The sequence below is a fragment of the Myotis myotis genome, unplaced genomic scaffold (assembly GCF_014108235.1).
Source record: "Myotis myotis isolate mMyoMyo1 unplaced genomic scaffold, mMyoMyo1.p scaffold_m19_p_11, whole genome shotgun sequence".
Lineage (NCBI taxonomy): Eukaryota > Metazoa > Chordata > Mammalia > Chiroptera > Vespertilionidae > Myotis > Myotis myotis.
The window spans coordinates 62,760,245-62,778,812 of NW_023416315.1; the positions used below are offsets into that span (position 1 = coordinate 62,760,245).

At 40.1% G+C, this 18,568-nt stretch overlaps 2 protein-coding genes across 5 annotated transcripts in view; one reads left to right on the forward strand and one right to left on the reverse strand.

Moving 5' to 3' along the window:
- Positions 1–827: 827 nt before the first annotated feature.
- Positions 828–18,568, reverse strand: part of AHCYL2 (adenosylhomocysteinase like 2) — a 165,294-nt gene continuing 147,553 nt past the window's right edge. For all 4 annotated transcript variants that reach the window (XM_036328724.1, XM_036328723.1, XM_036328726.1 and 1 more), the window contains exons 11-17: positions 17,849–17,919; positions 15,245–15,339; positions 7,934–8,032; positions 5,741–5,809; positions 5,540–5,618; positions 4,155–4,275; positions 828–3,783 (exon numbers count right to left, since the gene is read on the reverse strand). In XM_036328724.1, coding sequence (XP_036184617.1) covers positions 3,777–3,783; positions 4,155–4,275; positions 5,540–5,618; positions 5,741–5,809; positions 7,934–8,032; positions 15,245–15,339; positions 17,849–17,919 — 541 coding nt within the window. In that variant the 3' untranslated portion in view covers positions 828–3,776. The remainder of the gene's footprint in view (positions 3,784–4,154; positions 4,276–5,539; positions 5,619–5,740; positions 5,810–7,933; positions 8,033–15,244; positions 15,340–17,848; positions 17,920–18,568) is intronic.
- On the forward strand, positions 13,886–14,224 carry LOC118666421 (cytochrome c oxidase subunit 6B1-like). The gene has a single exon (XM_036328727.1). The coding sequence runs from the start codon at positions 13,949–13,951 to the stop codon at positions 14,207–14,209; it is 261 nt and encodes an 86-aa protein (XP_036184620.1). The 5' UTR covers positions 13,886–13,948; the 3' UTR covers positions 14,210–14,224.

The following is an 18,568-nucleotide window of genomic DNA, read 5'->3' on the forward strand; positions in this document are numbered from 1 at the left end:
GCCAAGGTAAAGTAGTAGAAAAAGAACAGAATACCCTCCTCTCTCCAAAGTCATGTGTGGGTGTAATGAGAAAACATCTTGCATTCAGAATGTAGAACTAGTTTAGGTTACCAACTAAAGAAGCCAGCTACCAGAAAGCTGCTCAAAAATGGATTCTAGTACTGGCCATTGAGGAAGAACAAGAAGTTAGTTAGACTCATCCTCTGGTTACGATTTAGTCGGGCAAAACCTAACTTAGAGACAAACCTCTGCCAGATTAATTTCTTTCTTCCCTTTGGTTGTATGTTGTCAGGTGCTGATGTCGGGGTTGTTTGGTCCTAAACCAGTGGTCGGCAAACTGCGGCTCTTTGGCCCCTTGAGTGTGGCCATGAAGTTTCAATCGCACTGTATGTGCACGCCCGCATGTGGTATTTTGTGGAAGAGTCACACTCAAGGGGCCGCAGTTTGCCGACCACTGTCCTAAACCCTGGGATGCTAGCTTCTGTGCTCTCCAGCTAAGGGTAGTACACAGGGGGCTTGGGGAGTTTATAATGAGGCTTTAATTTCTCTGCCTTAAGCCTACACTTCTCAACTCCCCAGTGTGGTGGTTCTGAGAAAGCAGTATAATTATACATGCAACGGAGGGGTGGGATTGGGGATATTAATTAGTGGAATGACCCATGATAGAATAGGGATCCAAGGCTAAGGCCATTCAATATGCCTATTGGTAACTGCTTCAGTTTTTCACATCCTTGCCTTACAGCAAGCTCTTTAGCCTGTTGCCCAGAAACCTCTCTCATCTCTGTATTAGTAGTTTATAGAAGCAAAGAATACTCTCAAGACAGGCATCCATTTAAGAATATTTTATTTATCTTTTGAGATTACATGTTCATTATTGCTGATCTAATACAATCACTTAGACATAAAGATTTCCAAGAGCCTCTTCAGAAATGGTGATCCTTAGAGGTTTTATTTCCTTTCGTTAGATGACAATGAGAACTAGATGGTTATTTATATATATATATTTATATATGTATGTATATATAGTTTAGAACTTGTCCATATATGATTTGCTGGTGTTGCCTATTTTCTTTCAATAATTTTCCTTAATTAAAAAAAGCTTAATGCAACAATGCATTCGAATTTCTTTTTTAAAACTGTGACAAAGTTAATTTTGAAAAAACCATAGGAGCAGCAATTTTAGGTCTGTTCAGAGAAAAGCCAAGCAGCAAAAAAGCTTTGCAGGAGTATATGGCCATGGGAGCCGTGCTCAAATGGGAGGATAGGATGAGGAGGGAGGAGGGCAGAGGGAAGGTGGACCAAATACTTTTCTTTAAAAAAAAAAAGGAGAGAGAAGGAAAACAATTTTTTCATTAAGAAGACAAAAAAGACCTTGAAAACTAGCACAAATTCATCATAGGGAAAATGGTAAGTATTCCCACAGGCCAGCGCTACATAAAGAGATAATTAGTTTTCTTTCCCATGCTTCCAGATACCTAGGATGCGTCTAGGTGAGAGCTTGAGAGAAGAAGACACATTTGCTCTGATTCCAAGGGTAGAGGGAATAATGACCAAATTCCAACTAAGGCAGAACCCAAATTCTCAGGAGGCTTGTGCCTCCTTCTTCTCAATGATTGATGACACAGGATCTCCAGAGAGAAAGGAGAAGTCATCTGGAACTCAGAAGCAAATACCTCATTATGGGCAGCAACACTAACAACGTAACCAAGAAGCCCAGTGTGGCTCCTTCTTCATTTGGAAGGGCATGTTCTGTCAGGATCAGCACAAAGGAAGTTCCATAGAGAGCCAGGCTTTGCTGAGAAACAGCAGGTTATGACTTTTGGCCTAAGAACATAATAGGCCAGAGTCCAGATATCTGCCTAAGGAATTTTCTCTAGATATAAGATAAAGTACAAAAATCTGAATCTTTTGCAAAAGGGGTCCAATTAATTAATACAAAAATCAGAACTGGTTAAGCAAATGAAAAAAATTAAATAGCCCTGTGGAATTTTCAGCATTTATGATCTTCTTCATGAAAGAATATAGCCATGTGGCTTTTTTCCAGTGCTTGCTAAGACATAGGCCTTTGAGTAATCAGACCATATGGCTGAGCCTATATATTATCTAATGAAGCAAACAGTCATTTACCTAAGGTCCACCTCCCTGCCTCCAAAAGGAAGATCACTTCCAGAGGGTGTAGGTGAAGAGCAGGGTTAAGTTGGAGCAGGTGGAGGTGGGGGAGGAGAATTAGAGTGGGAAGGTTACAGTGACCCTGGGTGGTCTGGTGTTTTCTTGAGTCACCTTGGTCTTGACTCTTTGAGGCAGACCAGGATAGGAAAAAAACAAAACAGGAAAACAAACAAACCTGAGAGTCTAATTAGGGTTGGGAGGGGGAAAGGGGACTCACTTCCTTCAAGATTTGTAGGGCCACTCTAGACTTTAACTCTTACAACTAATCTGGTTCCATTGGAACCCTAAGACCAATAGGTCTGTCTCCAAAAGGAATCAAACTCTTAGGTGGGACATAAAATTTCAGGCTGCTCACATTACTAATTGTTTGTAATGTTGGAGTTACTCAAGAAATGACTTCTGAAACACAGGCCCCTAAGATGGAAAAGGCCAGAACATAAAAAGATACCCTAACAAAGAAGAAATACCAGACTAAATTAGAGACAGATTTCAGTTTCATCGACAGCAGAATGTCCAATGACATTCAACCCTGACTTTGACCATCTGGACACAGTTTACAGTGTCATCTCTGTACAGTTAGTTAAGCTGCAAAGATCTTCCCAGGAGACAAATAAATACATTCTGCTTCTTTAGGGTGTCAAGCTGTGGGCCTGAAAGACCTGTCCCATTTCCAAAGCCATACACTCCAAATCCCTTGGAAAGTATGCCTTTTCCTGCTCAGTTTCAGAAGCAGTTTTAGGCAATAAAAGGAAGTTTCAGGAAGCAATGTTCCACATTTCTGAGACAGTGTCAATTTGGAGGGAGCTTCCTGGGAAACAATCCAGTTAAATGACAAGGAAGTACAACCATGGGCCCCAGTAGGGCTGCCTCCCACTTCCTGAGCAGAGAGAGGGCAGTTTGGGTTAGAAAGATGGCAAAACATATGTCTGACAAATATCAGAGATGCTGAGAAAATAATGGAAGCACATTCCTCCTGGAACCAGAAAGCGTTAAAATGGACATAAGTACTTGAGAAGAAAGGAGTCCCGGGTAAAGGAGTTCCAGTAAGCACAGGCATAGCTGAGTTCTTGGTGCAGCTTGCCAAAGCCATAACAATCCTTTCCAACCATTTTATAAAGAAGGCAGTGACAATGATGATGGCTGGGGACCCAGGCCATGTTAATACAGTGGCTTCAAAACAGCCTTATCTGGGGACAAACCAAAGCTGAGAAAAGCAGCTGTTGAAAATGTATCCCAGAAAACCCCAGGAAACAAGGAGTCCGGAATCCCGGGACTCACTCCTGAGCCTGAACAAGAGAAGGTGACCACTGCTAAGGCTTCAGTCAATAGGGAATAATGCGAAGGATGCACTGGGAATGGTTACCCATTTCTTCCCCTCCTCAGCCTGTCCTCTGCGGCTCTCACAGCCCTCGGGGCAGTAACCACTCTGGGCCAAGGCGACAGGCACAGGATTCTAGGTTTTAATAAATAAATAATCTAACATATAAGGTGAGCACGGCGGGCAGCTGATTAGAGAAGCAGCTTGCTGGGTTCCTTCCTGTGTAGGAGTGGAGAAAAGGCTTGGAGTTCTATTCCTTAAAACTTCTTCTGGCTTGAGTTACAGGAACTTAATACCTGGAGGGAAAAAGAAAGATGAGACTGTGATGTTATCAGCTTGTGGGGATGCTGGGACATGAAGAGCCTGCTTAGAGGTGTACGAGGGAGGTAGGGACTTTTCTGGAGTGTATGGGGAGGGTAGATAATTGTGTTAAAAAAGCCAGTATTTCTCTATAAAGAGGTAAAAATCATCAAGAAGATGAAATGAAGAAAGGCAAATTCAGGGAAGGGAACACTAATGTCTTGAGAAAGCCTCAAAGAGTCCTTTGCGGGTGGCAGCGAGGGAGGGGGGTTTATTTTTCTGATTCCAGGTAAATATGGCAATGATGCAAAGACCAATTCGGGCTTCACTACCCAGGCTTCCCTGTTTTCTAGGGAACCCAAGGCACCTGTAGTAATTAGGCTTGAAGGGCCCATTCTTGTTGAGTCCCAGATACTTGGCCTGCTCATCTGTCAGCTCTGTCAGGTGGGCATCAAAGGTTGGCAGGTGTAGGCTGGCCACATACTCATCTGGAACAGACCACAGAAGCCCTGGTATAAGCATTCATGCCTCTTGTCTGGCTGTTCTCTCCATGTTAGGCCTTAAAAAGTTGAAAGACACCTTCTAATTCTTGGAGCTGAATGAAAAACGCTCAACTTTTGCTCACTGGCCCTTAGTTCTAAGGAATGGTTGCTTCAACTTTGAACCCATAACCTTTCAAAGCCATAACCTTTCTTCCTTACAAGCTGCTTTGGTCTTGAACCTTTCCTTCTCCTCAGGGAGAAATGAAAGAAATAGGCCTTTGGGTCTAAAAGAAAGGATGGGCTAGTGGGAGGACTAAACAATGGGAAGCTCCAACTTTAGTTCTGCCTCCAACTCTATACCTTGAGTCACTCAGAAAAACTCACATCTGGTAAACCTGAAAGGAATGACTAAGGATGATACCACACTTGCTTTCAGTATGTTTAGTTCTCTTATGATTTGTTTACAATCCCTTTCCTGAATGCATATTACTTATTCAAAATTTTATGTCATTTCCTATGTATTTGTTTGGTCTCCCTAACTTCACTTCATATTCGTTCAGAATATGCACTGCTCTATTTCTTTTATATCCTTCCAAAGTGTCTACTCAAGGAAAACATGTCAACTTCTAACAGCTGCTTTGCATTTAGTGCTAAAGCAAAATGAAGCCAGAAGCTGATTTATTCACCGATCTTTGTGTCAGGAGCTTATAAACACAGTTTCAGTTCAGGTGCTTGAGGCAGGTTCTTTAAAAATTTAAGACAGTTTAATGTTTCTCTTATACAAAACACCCACATAACTAAACTCATCATAGAAGCTATTCAGAAGCTTTCCTTTGGCTGGAACAATGGGTTAAGAGTTAGAAGGCGTAGAATGAAAGTCCTCCGGTCTGAGTGTTTGGTAGGGGCTGTCTAGAACTGGAATAAGTCAGATGTTGCAAGGTAGGAGATGATTCCTCTCTCTTGGGGAAAATCTTTTTCTTCTTTGAGATTCTTACAGACAAGATACTTGATGAGAGAAAACCCTTCAATGCACAGGCAGGTAAACAAAATCATAGCAAAGTGTGGTGACTTTACTGAAGCAACCCATGCGGAACATGGGATTAATCAGCTGAGAATGGAACCTAGGAATTCTAGCTCCTACTTTACAAGATAAACATCTCTCTCTCTCTCTTTTTTCCTGTCCTTATGAAACAGCATGCTCCAAAACTTCAGTTAACCTCTAATTCTGAACTACTTTGGTAAGGATGGGGTTGGAAGAACACATACTTACCCATTTTCTTGGGCAACAGGTAGACATCCTGCTTATAGCGACCCTCGGGGGCATTGTAAAGCTCTATCAAGGCAAGAGCCTAGAAAAACAGAGAGATGGATGCTGCTGTGCCATTCACAGCCATCCGCCCCATACCAAGTAAAACCCTGCTGGTCTCAGGATCCTCTCCAGGCCACTGCTTTCCCTTTCTGGAGGCCTTACCTGAGTAGTAGCGGTAATTGAGAGCACAAATGTAGGCACTGTGGAGCAGCTCAGGTTCAGCAGACGGCCCTGGAGAGCAAGGATTACGACACAAACTGGTTAGGACCAAGTCTCCAGCCTTTGAGGAGTGAGGGAAGAGCATGCCTGCCTGTTTCCAAATACTTCCCAATAACATCGCTGGGCAAAAAGCAGGTGTTCAATAAATAGAAATTAGCCCTGACCGGTTTGGCTCAGTGGATAGCGCGCCAGCCTGCAGACTGAAGGGTCGCAGGTTTGATTCTGGTCAAGAGCATGTACCTTGGTTGTGGGCACATCCCCAATAGGGGGTGTGCAGGAGGCAGCTGATCGATGTTTCTCTCTCATCGATGCTTCTCACTCTCTATACCTCTCCCTTCCTCTCTGAAAAAAATCAATGAAATATATTAAAAAAAAGAAAAAAAAAAAGAGCCGGTTCCTACAGAGTCTCTGGCTCACGAGCTTCACATTAAATAAATAAATAAATAAATAAATAAATAAATAAATAAATAAAAACTAATTGATTGACATTTAAGTGAAACTATAGTAAGTTCTGGAGAATCTGATAAAGTTAACAGATAAAAGATCCCTGGGATTATGTAAAAAAGATGGTCACAGATACTGAGTCTTAGGCCAGTCTTTGAACTTCCTGATTCTACAGCAGGATATCCTCCCTCTAAGGCATGGACATCCCTTTGAAAGACGGTCCTAACTACTGATGAAGTCAAAGTCAGCGGAAACTCTACAGGTTGAGAGGAAAGATTTTTTTTTTTGGAAGCTGTGATGATTCTTGTGCTTCTTTCTCAATTTGGCTCCCCTAAATTCAAGGGCTACCTTGTATTTTGAGTGGATGATTCAGAGACTAGAAGAGCTAGAAACTGTCTCCAATCCCATCCTTCCCTACTTCATTTCCTAAAAAGCTTGACAACCTTTTTTGCTCAACCACAGGCACCAAAAACAATTGGTGACTTGCTTTTGTCACAAGAATGACTAAATGGACCTTCTAGGGCAGTGGTTGGCAAACTCATTAGTCAACAGAGCCAAATATCAACAGTACAACGATTGAAATTTCTTTTGAGAGCCAAATTTTTTAAACTTAAACTATATAGGTAGGTACATTGTTATTAACCTACCTACATAGTTTAAGTACTGTTGATATTTGGTGCCTCCCCCGCGCTGTGGATCCTGCGGCCTGCCTGCGCTGCGTCTCCCGTCACCCGACCGACCCACACCCCCCACTTCTTCTAACGCCACTTCTTCAAAATAGACTCGCCCAGGCCGAAAACCGACATCTGCGCATGGGCCACGAAGTTTTAATCGCACTGTACGTGCGAGCCCGCATGTGGTATTTTGTGGAAGAGCCACACTCAAGAGCCAAAGAGCCGCATGTGGCTTGCGAGCCGCGGTTTGCCGACCACTGTTCTAGGGCAACGAGAAATAAGTCACCAGACAGTGGGCTGACAACAAAGCAATTAATGAATATTTAACAACCTGTCCCTCCCCTCCCTGTACAATTCCTTTCTTGTGAAGAAGTTCAGCCCCTTTACAGATGCTGTAAAGTATCTGAGAAGGTGAGATAAGGTGAGGAAAGTTGAACAGGAAGGATACTCAAACTTAAAAGGCCAATGAAAGTCAAGACAAAGTCTGAGTTAGAAGAAGCCAGGAGAGGGAACTATCAATTATACAACCAGTATACAGCTGGGTACATACTGCATGTCTGGCTCAATTCCGGGGAATGGACACTCAAAAATGGAATCTATCATAAAGACATGACCTACCCAGAGCCTGCCTAAGATCGTTTTAGTTACAGCCAGGAATATCTACTTTGTGCTTACTGATTAAATCATCCCACAATCATATTATCTCTTTGTAAGCAACACTCAGAGTGGCATGGGTTCTATCCATTAATTTCTTTCAGTAATAGTCATTATCTGACTCAGCCTGTAGAGTGACATAGAGAGACAGGATAATTGGTGAAAAGTGGGGAACCAAAATAGTTTAATTGTCAAATGAAAATGAAAAGACCTTTCACAGTTAGATGTAAAATCCACCAGTAAAGTAGTTAAGCTTGTGCTTAAGAGGAGTTGAAAAGTGTGAGAGAACATGAGGAGGAGGAGATCTGAGTACTGCAGTCTCTCCTGTCAGAGCTGAATCTCTCTTACCAGCCTCAGGTCTTACCTCTGCCAGCAATACTATCCTCTTGCCATCAGGCCATATTACATGGTCAACTTGGGACCTCACTCGCTCCCAGGTCAGTTCTGGTGTCCGCAGACTCGCCTGGAATACATACAGCAAGCAAATCATCAGCCATGCCAGCTCCCACTTGGTGGACAAAAAGTGCTGAAGGGAGCCATTTCAAATAGCAAGTTGAAAGGAGCAACCAACATGCTAGATGGAGAATACCTGTCCTGGGTTGGTTAGGACTGTTCCATTTCAGGAAATTTAATCTTAGGCCCAGCCAGGGAGGGATCACTCAGGATGTCATTCCACAACATATACAGTACGCCCACTCTCTGCTGAGCACAGTAAAAGGTGCTATGGGAAATACAAAAGAAACCAAAGACATGGTTTCTGCCTTCAAAAAGCTCTTATTTTGGCTAGGGACACAAAACAATACACATGTGAGGGGGGGAGGGAAAAGCCTTTAAAATACTTACAAAGCAACATGCAAACAAGTGCAAATTAATACAGTGCAAACTGAATATATAAGTGCCAAAGAGACACACAAAAAAAGAGGTTCAGAGCTGAGTGAGATTAGTTAGAGAAGGCTGAACATCCTAAACATAGCATGCTAGGGCCCAACTTCTGCCCTCATGTCCCAGTGTCCCAGTTTCCACCTTCTGAATGATGGTGGTTCACCCTAAAGTTGCAGAAGCTCTGTGACCTCAGTGCAAATGTGAAGTAGGCTTTAGAGAAATGCTTAATGGTAGAATAAAGCTCCCAATGGGCTCACCCTCCTTCCATTTCTGTATATTGTATATTCCGAGAACAAGAGAAGAGATGTTAAGTTTATTAACAGCAGCAATCAAATAACAGTAATGAGGTTTAGACTGAAGACAACTTCCTTCTTCCAAAAGGCAATGCCTACAATAGAAAGTCCACATTCTAAGAGTATCTATTGGATCACGGTGGTAAAATTGAGGAGTTCTGCCAAATAGTAGTTTGCAGACAAAGAGAAATACTTCAGTTACACAATAATCATTTACTGAGTACACACTGTGGTAAAGGACACTATTATAGAGAAGGCTATGGACTCCTCTACTAGAATGTGAGCTATTTCTGGATAGGGAATGTATCTTCTTTTCATTTTCAGCCTAGTGGGAAAGATAGACATATAATGATACATCAGTATATTCAGGACAGTATTAATGGTCTGGGTCCATTTATTAGGTAGATGGGAAGTAAATAAATTTCTTGAGATGTCAAACCTTTCTAGAGGGCAATTTGGCAGTAGCTAACAAAATTTTATATGAACATAAAAAAAATTTTTATATGAACATAATGTTTGACCAATCAATTTCACTTTGAAGGCTGTATCCTATAGAAACACTTGCTCAATATAAGTGCCCAAGAATGTTCATCCAGTGTTGTTTCTAATTGCAACGTGTTAATCAACAAGGAAATGGCTAAGTAACCAAGATAATTCTACACAATGGAATATTATGTAATTGTTTAAAAAAAGAAGTATATTTATAGGTGTTAACGTGAAAACCATTCATTACTGTTAAGTGAAAAAATCAAGTTGCAGAACAATATACTATAATCTCAATTATGTAAAATTTTTATTTCTTACTTTAAATGTATTTATATTGTTTGAAATGTTAAACTAAGCAAATACTACCTTTTAAAAATATTTTTTTTTAGCAAATATTACTTTAAAATTAGAATTTTAAAAAGAAATTTTATGAGTACTATAAGTAGAGTTAAAAAAATTAAGCAAATGGATAATTTTTGGATGTTAAGGATAGAAATTAAGTTAGAAATATCACCATGGAAGGCAATAACAACATAGAGCCAAGAAATACTCCATGGTGACACTGGTATTTATTGATTGAGATGATGGGACTTTAAAATGGCTATGTTGCAAGCAAAATACCCAAGGATCAGTTTAAAATGGGGTTTGAAGAGTTATCCAGGCAACTTCAATAACCTACTTAGGTCTATTTGACAGCCACGCTCAAGAGAAGGGTTTTCTATGGCTCTAGCACAGCTTTACGAGATTTTCTCTTAAAGACATCCAATTGTCTGTGTATTTACAATCACTAACCAGCCCACCAGGAAACAGTTCCCTAATGCAGACTACCTTCCCAAGCTAGGTGTATGTCCATGTAAATCAGCCAGTTACTATACTTGCACAAATTAGTATTACATGATTAGGAACAGTGCACATCAGTTGTTTTTCCCCCAGGGAAAACAGCTGTGGTTCTTGTTTTGCAAAGCAAGGAGTAAACAGCAAGTCTCAGGTTACAATTCTTTGGCTGACTAAAACTTTTAAAGCATCTATAATAATAAAAGTGTAATATGCTAATTAGATTGGACACTGCGGGGGAAGCCCAGGTCCCGGGTGCCAGAGGGAAGCTGGTGCTGGCAGCCAGGGGAAGGAAGGCCTACTATTGCACTAATTTTGCGCATCGGGCCTCTAGTATGTACATAATGATCTAACCACTTGAATTATGAAGCTTACAGGCCTTCTGTGTGATGCACATGGGTAAGCATATCTGCTTTCAAGGGAAAGGCAATATGCGAAAGATATGACCAAAAAGGCAGCTTAGAGCCCAGCTGGTGTGGTTCAGTGGTTGGTTGTCGACCCATGAACCAAGAGGTCACCAGATCAACTCCTGGTCAGGGCACAGGCCCAGGTTATGGGCTTGATCCCAGGTAGGGGGCATGCAGGAGGCAGACAATCAATGTTTCTCTCTCATCACTGTTTCATCTTTTTATCCTTCTCCCTTCCTCTCTCTCTAAAAAAATCAATAAAAACATAATAATAATAATAAAAAGGCAGCTAAGAGCACAATCCCTATCACAGGTTCCCTACAGCATTAATATTTCTCAGGAAAAAATGCAGCTTTTAAACGACCAATTCTTGATGAGCTATTCCTTGTTTAAATACAGCAGTCAACATCTCAAGGTTAGGTAAAACCATAAATTTCTACTTCCTATTGGTCCTATCTTCACAATATATGACTTCTTATCACCTTCAGTGCTTGCCCATCTGATCCAAGCTACCAACTTCTATCGCTGGAAATACTGAAAGAGCCTCCTATGGTCTCTATCACTACTCAAGTTGCGGACATGTTTTCTTTATACAACGGGCCAGAGTAATCTTTTAAAACATAAGTCTGATTTTGTCAGTTACCTATTCAAAACCTTCCAATGGCTTCCCTATGCTGAGAATAAAATCTAAAGCCCTTATCATGGCCTACAAAGTTCTCCATAACACACGACCTCCTTGAGGTGTCTCCTATTCTCATCCCCTTCCCCATTCTGTTCCTGCTAAGATGTATCCTTTCTGTTCCTCAAGCACATTAAGCACTTTCTACCTTAGGGTCTTTTACTCACTATTCTCTGAACAGAATTCTCAGAAGGCTTGCTCTTCTTGCTGCTTTTCTTCAACTCTAGGCACTAACTGACAATAACTGTCTATTTTTTTTAAATGTGTTTTTATTGATTTCAGAGAGGAAGGGAGAGGAAGAGAGAGACAGAAACATCAATAATGAGAGAGAATCATTGATTGGCTGCCTCCTGCCCCCTATTAGGGACTGAGCTCGCAACCCGGGCATGTGCCCTTGACCAGAATTGAACGCGGCACTCTTGAGTCCGCAGGCCTACGCTCTACACACTGGGCCAAACTGGCTAGGGCGACTGTCTGTTTATTTATTGTCTGCCTCCCACATTGGGATATAAAGTCCAGGAGAGCAGGCATGTTGTTGTTCTCTGCTATTCTTCAGACAAGCACTTGGCACAGAGCAGAGCAAGCATTCAATACAAATTTGCTAAATAGTGAATGAACATTCTGGTTCCAATTATTAGTTGATTTTTCTATTTCCTTAAATTTCATTTTACATCCCCTATGACACTTCCATCAAAGGTAGAGTAACTTAATTTTTCTAAAGCCCTTCTGAGCATCTCCCTTTCTAGACTATTTGGTTTAGTTATATACCCTCTGCTAAGAAAAGCGCAAAAAGAACGGAGAGATGGCCTTTGGCTAGTGTACCTGGAAGATACTGAGGCACCTAGCAATACCTGTAAAACTAGGCCTACTCTAAACACAGAAGCCAGGGTGATCTTCTAAAAATAAAAGCCATCCTTTGAAAACAGAAGTCAGACTGTTATGAATATTACCAGCACTCCCTATTTCTCTCAGAATATAATCAATTCTTACAATGGCCTAAGAGACCCTATAAGGTCCGGCTCATTACCTCTCTGACCTCATCCTGCCCCTTACTCATTCTATTCCAGCCATTCTGGCCTCATTGTTGATCCTCAAACAGACGAGGCACCCTCCTGCCTCGGGGCACTTATCTGACTATTCTCTCATCTTGAAATACTCTTCACCTAAAAACCTATGACTAATCCTTCAAGTCTGCTCAAACATCACCTTCTCAATGAGGCTTATACCTGACTCCTCTAATTAAAATTATAACTCAGCACTCTATGCCCTGGCCAATGTGTCTTAGTTGGTTGGGCATTGTCCCGTGCATCGAAAGGTTGTTAGTTCCAATTCCTGGTCAGGGCACATGCCCCAGATGCAGGCTCAATCCCCAGTGGGGGTGTGCAGAAGGCATCTGATGCATGTTTCCCTCTCTCTCCCTTTCTCTAAGTCAATAAAAATATTAATAAAATAAAATTATAACTCAGCACTCTTGATTGATTACCTTTACTATGCTCTACTTTTTCTTTGTTCCATGATGCTTTTGCCTTCTAACATACTATACATTTTACTTATTATGTTTATTGTTTTTTATTTTCTTCTCTAAAATGTAAGCTCCAGCCCTAGCCGGTTTGGCTCAATGGATAGAGCATCCACCTGCAGACCAAAGGGTCCTGGCTTCGATTCCGGTCAAGGGCATGTACCTCGGTTGCAGGCTCTTCCCTGGCCTGGGCCCTGGTCAGGGCTCACGCAGGAGGCAACCAATCAGTGTGTTTCCCTCACAGATGTTTCTCTCTGTCTTTCTCTCTCTCTCTCTAAAAATCAATGGAAAAGTATCATCGTGTGAGGATTAAAAAAAAATAAAATGTAAGCTCCGTGAGGGCAGGAATGTTTGCCTGTTTTGTTCACTGATTCCAAGAAGAATCTAGACAGCACCTGGCACGTAACAATCACTATAAATGTTTGTGATTAAAGGTAAGGAGCCTCCTGGCCTTTATCCTGAGAGATTACTTATGTCTGGGCTGCCTTCAGAGGAGAGATCACCATCACAATTTGAAGTTAATTTGGAAATCATGAGGAGGTAATAGTGCAGAAAAACAAAACAAACAAAAAACTAGTCTAGAAGTAAAAAGTCCTGGATTTTGTGTTTTAAATTCATTTTTTTAAAAATCAATGTGTATGACTGAATAATGTACTTAACTTCATAGTTTCCCAACTAAAAATCAAGGACAAGAATAATGCCTCATGAGGTGATCAAGAGAATAAAATGAGATAAAGTAAAAATATAAAAATGCATGTTTGCATTTGGAATTCTTTTCAGTTCAGTGCTTCTTGAGGGTTTAGAAGGGAAAATTCCTTTCCTCTTCTCTTAATCAAAAAATTTCTCATTAAGCTCAGAGCAGGACTACTACTACTTCCCTTAAGTTTTTCCCATTTGGGGGCTCTATAAGCAGATTAATCCAAAAAAGTACAATCCATGTGCTAGGCAGTTTTAGAAATATTAATATCTTAGACCATTTACTAAAGGGGCAGTATGGCACATAAGTGAAACTTAACCCAACCGCACCCACAACAAAAAGAACTAAATGATTCATAAGCAAAATATCGTTGTAAAACAGAGTAATGGAGCCATGCCACTCAGAAACATCAAGGGTAGAATAGGCTTTGGTAGGTTGCTTGTCCAGCTATTTTTATAAATAAATAAAAATAGAGCACAGAGTTAAAAAGAGAAACCATTTAAAATAGATATTATCCAGTCTCTTTGCTGAGGTCACATTGAGCTGCGAGCGGCTTCAGGGGCGTCTTTAGGAATCAGCAACATGGCAGAAGACATCAAGACCAAAATCGAGAACTACTGGACTGCTCCTTTTGACAGCCGCTTCCCCAACCAGAACCAGACCAGGAACTGTTGGCAGAACTACCTGGACTTCCACTACTGTGAGAAGGCAATGACTGCTAAAGGGGGTGATGTCTCTGTGTGTGAATGGTACCGGCGTGTGTACAAGTCCCTGTGCCCCATATCCTGGGTTTCGGCCTGGGATGACTGCCGGGCAGAAGGCACATTTCCTGGGAAGATCTGAACTGGGCATCTTCCATCCTTCTCCCAGGGACGTGAAGGGGGGCCTGGGTACATCCCACCCTAGAATCCTGAATCATGGCTTAACTAATAATAAATACTTGTAAAAAAATAAAAAAATAAAATAAAATAGATATTATCCAACAGGCTCTCAATATATCAACTGATCCTTACCTGGCAATGCTGAAGCTCAATCAGAGCAGCCCTCAGTGGAGATAAAAGCATGCTTTGCTTGAGCCATTTACCCAGAGAGAAATACAGTTGTGCCAGAAAAACGCCATAAAATATTAAAAACAGAGTGAAAGTCACACTGAGAAATACTTTGGTAAGTCTGAAAAGAAATAAATAACACTTCTATTAACTCTTACTAGGGCAACTTAGTTGGACCAAGTGTTATTTTGGATTTGAAAATTTTAGGGTGAATGTAATCAAATTAGAGAATCAAATTTGAGGAACATGTGCTACTGAGTTGATTGTGGCACCTAGAGATCCAATTACTATACTGTAGTTGGAAAACAGTTAAAGGGAGACTTAGCCCAATGAAAGGGGGAGAAAGAAAAAAGAAACCATAGTATTTGACAGACACAAACTTAAGCAATGTTCTCATTTCAGCCCAGAGATTTCTCTCCCTTGACTTGTTTCCTTAAACCAACCTATCTTACATTCATGGTAAAATTAAACATCCCCAGAATACTGACTACCATTTTATAAAAACTGACTCACATTTACTATATCCTTTTTGTAGTACTGAATTTACTCAGCTCTCAATCCTAAATAGAAGATAAAATGGCTCATAGTGTAAACAGGTATCAAGCTTGGGTGGAAGAAAACAATCATTTGAAATGATTAAATCGAGACAAAGAAGCTTCATATTATCTACAAGCACAGATCATAGGGCTAGTAAGTGAACAGACTGTGGGCAGATCTGACAAGGACAATCATGTTTAGAGTGGCTGGTGACCCCGCTCTTTCTTCTTCCAGTTTGTTCCTTGGCAAGGAGGAAAGAAAAAGCCCCCAATGATGACTCGCTTGATCTTACCACATCAATCTCTGTGTTGGAATGTCCCATGTTACAAACAATGCAGCTATTCTTCATCCGGTCTAAGTGCTCTCTGGTTACCACATTCTTGTTACCTTAAAAACAGAAGAGATAGCCACATATAAAGGAATGAAGTTGGACTCCTACCTCACACCATACTTAAATTTTAACTTGAAATGGATCAGAGACCTAAATGTAAGAGCTAAAACTATAAAACTCTCAACAGAACCTGGGAATAAATCTTTCTGACCTTGGATTAAGCAATGCTTTCTTAGATGTAACACCTAAAGCATAAGCAACCAAAGAAAAACTAAACTGAACTACGTTGAAATTAAAGCTTTTGTGCTACAAATGATACCACCAAGAAAGTGAAAAGACAACCCACAGAACAGGACAAATATTTGCAAATCATATAACAGATAAGGAACTTGTAGCCAAAATTTATAACAAACTCTTAGCTCAATAGTAAAATGACAAATAACCGAATAAAAAAATGAGCAAATGATCTGAATAGACATTTCTCAAAAGAAGATGTGCCAATAGGCAAATTAAACGATGCTCAACATCATCGGGAAAATACAAATCAAAACCTTCACACCTACGAGGATGGCTATAATAAAAAAAGACAGATAATAACAAATACTGGCGAGGATGTGAAGAAACTGCAATTCTCATGCATTGTTGGTGGGATTGCAAAATTGGTGCGGTCACTTTAGAAAAGTTTGGCAGTTCCTCAAAATGTTAAAAGTAGAGTTACCATATGATCCAGCAATTCCACCTGAAGGTATAAACCCAAGAGAACTGAAAACACAAAAGCTTGTACACAATAGTCACAGCAGCATTATTCCTTTTTTTTTTTTTTTTTTAGATTTTATTTTCAACTACAGTTTACATTCAATATATATTTTGTTTTAGTTTTAGGTGTACAGCATAGTGGTTAGATAATCATACACTTTACAAAGTGATTCCCCCCAATATTTCAAGTACCCACCTGGCATCAGACATAGTTATTACAATATTATTGACTATATTCCCTATGTTGTACTTCACATCCCTGTGACTATTTTGTAACTACCAATTTGTACTTCTTAATCCCTTTACCTTTTCCACCCAGCCTCCCAACACCCCTCCCCTCTATCAACCACCAGTTTGCTCTCTGTATCTACAAGTCTGTTTCTATTTTGTTTTTTCATTTATTTTGTTCTTTAGATTCCACATATAAGTGAAGTGAGATGGTATTTGTCTTTCTCTGTCTGACTTATTTTACTTAGCATAATACCCTCTACGTCTATACTTAGTCTATAGGGTGAATTTCTTTATATGTGGATTATATATCAATGAAAAAATTAGACTGTGGTGATGGTTGTATGACCCTATGAATTTGCTAAAAAAAAAAAAAGCATTGAACTGTACATTTAAGTGCGTAAAATCTAAGATACGTGAATTAGATCTCAATAAATTTATTTTAAAAATAGATTAATGGATTGATGTGAAGAACAGTTTCTTGTGGTCCCTCTTCTCTGCCCCCAGCTCTTCTTCTTTTTTTTTTTTTATAAATATATTTTATTGATTTTTTACAGAGAGGAAGGGAGAGGGATAGAGAGTTAGAAACATTGATCAGCTGCCCCCTGCACACTCCCTACTGGGGATGTGTCCGCAACCAAGGTACATGCCCTTGACTGGAATCGAACCTGGGACCCTTCAGTCCACAGGCCGATGCTCTATCCACTGAGCCGAAACAGTTAGGGCTGCCCCCAGCTCTTCTTTAGCCTATATACATACTTTCGTTTTTAAATATTCTGATTTTCCCCCTCTAAGATACACTTATAAAAGGAAATCAATGTTCCAACAGTTTATGGTTCTAACATAAAGATAAAATCTCAGTCCAAGAAAACTAGCTATTTCTGCATATTCCTCTCTAAAACTCAAAATCTACCTCTTTGGGAATCAATACAACTACGTTTCCCACTTTCTCTACGAATTTTGCTTAGCCTTGCTTTAATTATAGGGTCTATAGAGAAATATATATCACTTTTGGAGGTAAAATTAAAAAAATCAAATGTACAAATGTAAGATCTGGGTTCCCAAACAAAACTCATCTCTAGCCATCTCCTAGGTCAGTGATGGCGAACCTATGACACGCATATCAGAGGTGACACGCGAACTCATTTTTTTGATTGATTTTTCTTTGTTAAATGGCATTTAAATATAAAAAATAAATAACAAAAATATAAGTCTTTGTTTTACTATGGTTGCAAATATCAAAAATTTCTATATGTGACACGGCACCAGAGTTAAGTTAGGGTTTTTCAAAATGCTGGCACGCCAAGCTCAAAAGGTTTGCCATCACTGTCCTAGGTGGCTGAAGATGAATGGAGATACAGAACAAAGAGATGGGAAGAAACCTTCCTCTATGAATGACTTAAAGGCATACTTTTGGTCAAGCTTGACAGAGGTAGGAAGAATGTGAAAAACTGACTGGTTTTGTAAACTGCTATCTCTGGCTTTTAGAGTTTGGTTTTGTTCAGAACATTTTCAGTCATTTTTCATTTGTTCCATAAAGGCATTCTCAAGTGCCACCCATTTTAGATGTTATAATCGTACCTGTACAGGTAATAACAATATCCACTTGTCGGATGACCTCATTCAATTTCACCAGGCGAAATCCATCCATACTGTAGAAATAAAGCATGATCAATTAAGCTAAAAGGCAACTGGGTGGTTTTTGCTGAAGAACCTCAAAAGCTACTACTAAGTTGCTTGGATACCCACACTGTCATTTCTTGATATAGCTGGACTACTCTTAGCAGTGAAAAATTCAAACCATTTCCTTAGTTCATTCAAGACAGAAATAAAAGATTCTTTTGCATCACTGGAACCTGATTCTTCCTGATAATAGAGACAATGTTAAGCATAGGACTCCCCAATTAAGTTTCTAGAAAGTGCCATTTTAGCACTGAACCTACTCCCCACTGAAACTGCTTCTCTCCAAGATCATCAATCATCTCCTGAATGCCACAGTAAATTTATTTAGATTCATATATTACTTGATTTCCTCTAGTACATTAAACATTATTTGTCTTCTTAAATCTATATACTCCTTGGAGTCCATACTGTTTTATCCTAGTTTTCCTACTTTTCTGATTGCTCCTTCTCAATCTCACCAATCTTTAAATGTAGGGTACTCTTTTCTCTCAGCACTTCTCCATACCTTTTCCTGGCTATATATGATCCCTCATAGGTGGCTGATTTACACATCTGTATCTTTAGCTTAGATATCTCCAAAACTTCAGAGCCCTGGATCAAATTACCCACTAGACAGCT

Excerpts from the sequence above, each read along its gene's own strand:
- LOC118666421 (XM_036328727.1), top strand. The coding sequence starts at position 13,949 with ATGGCAGAAGACATCAAGACCAAAATCGAGAACTACTGGACTGCTCCT.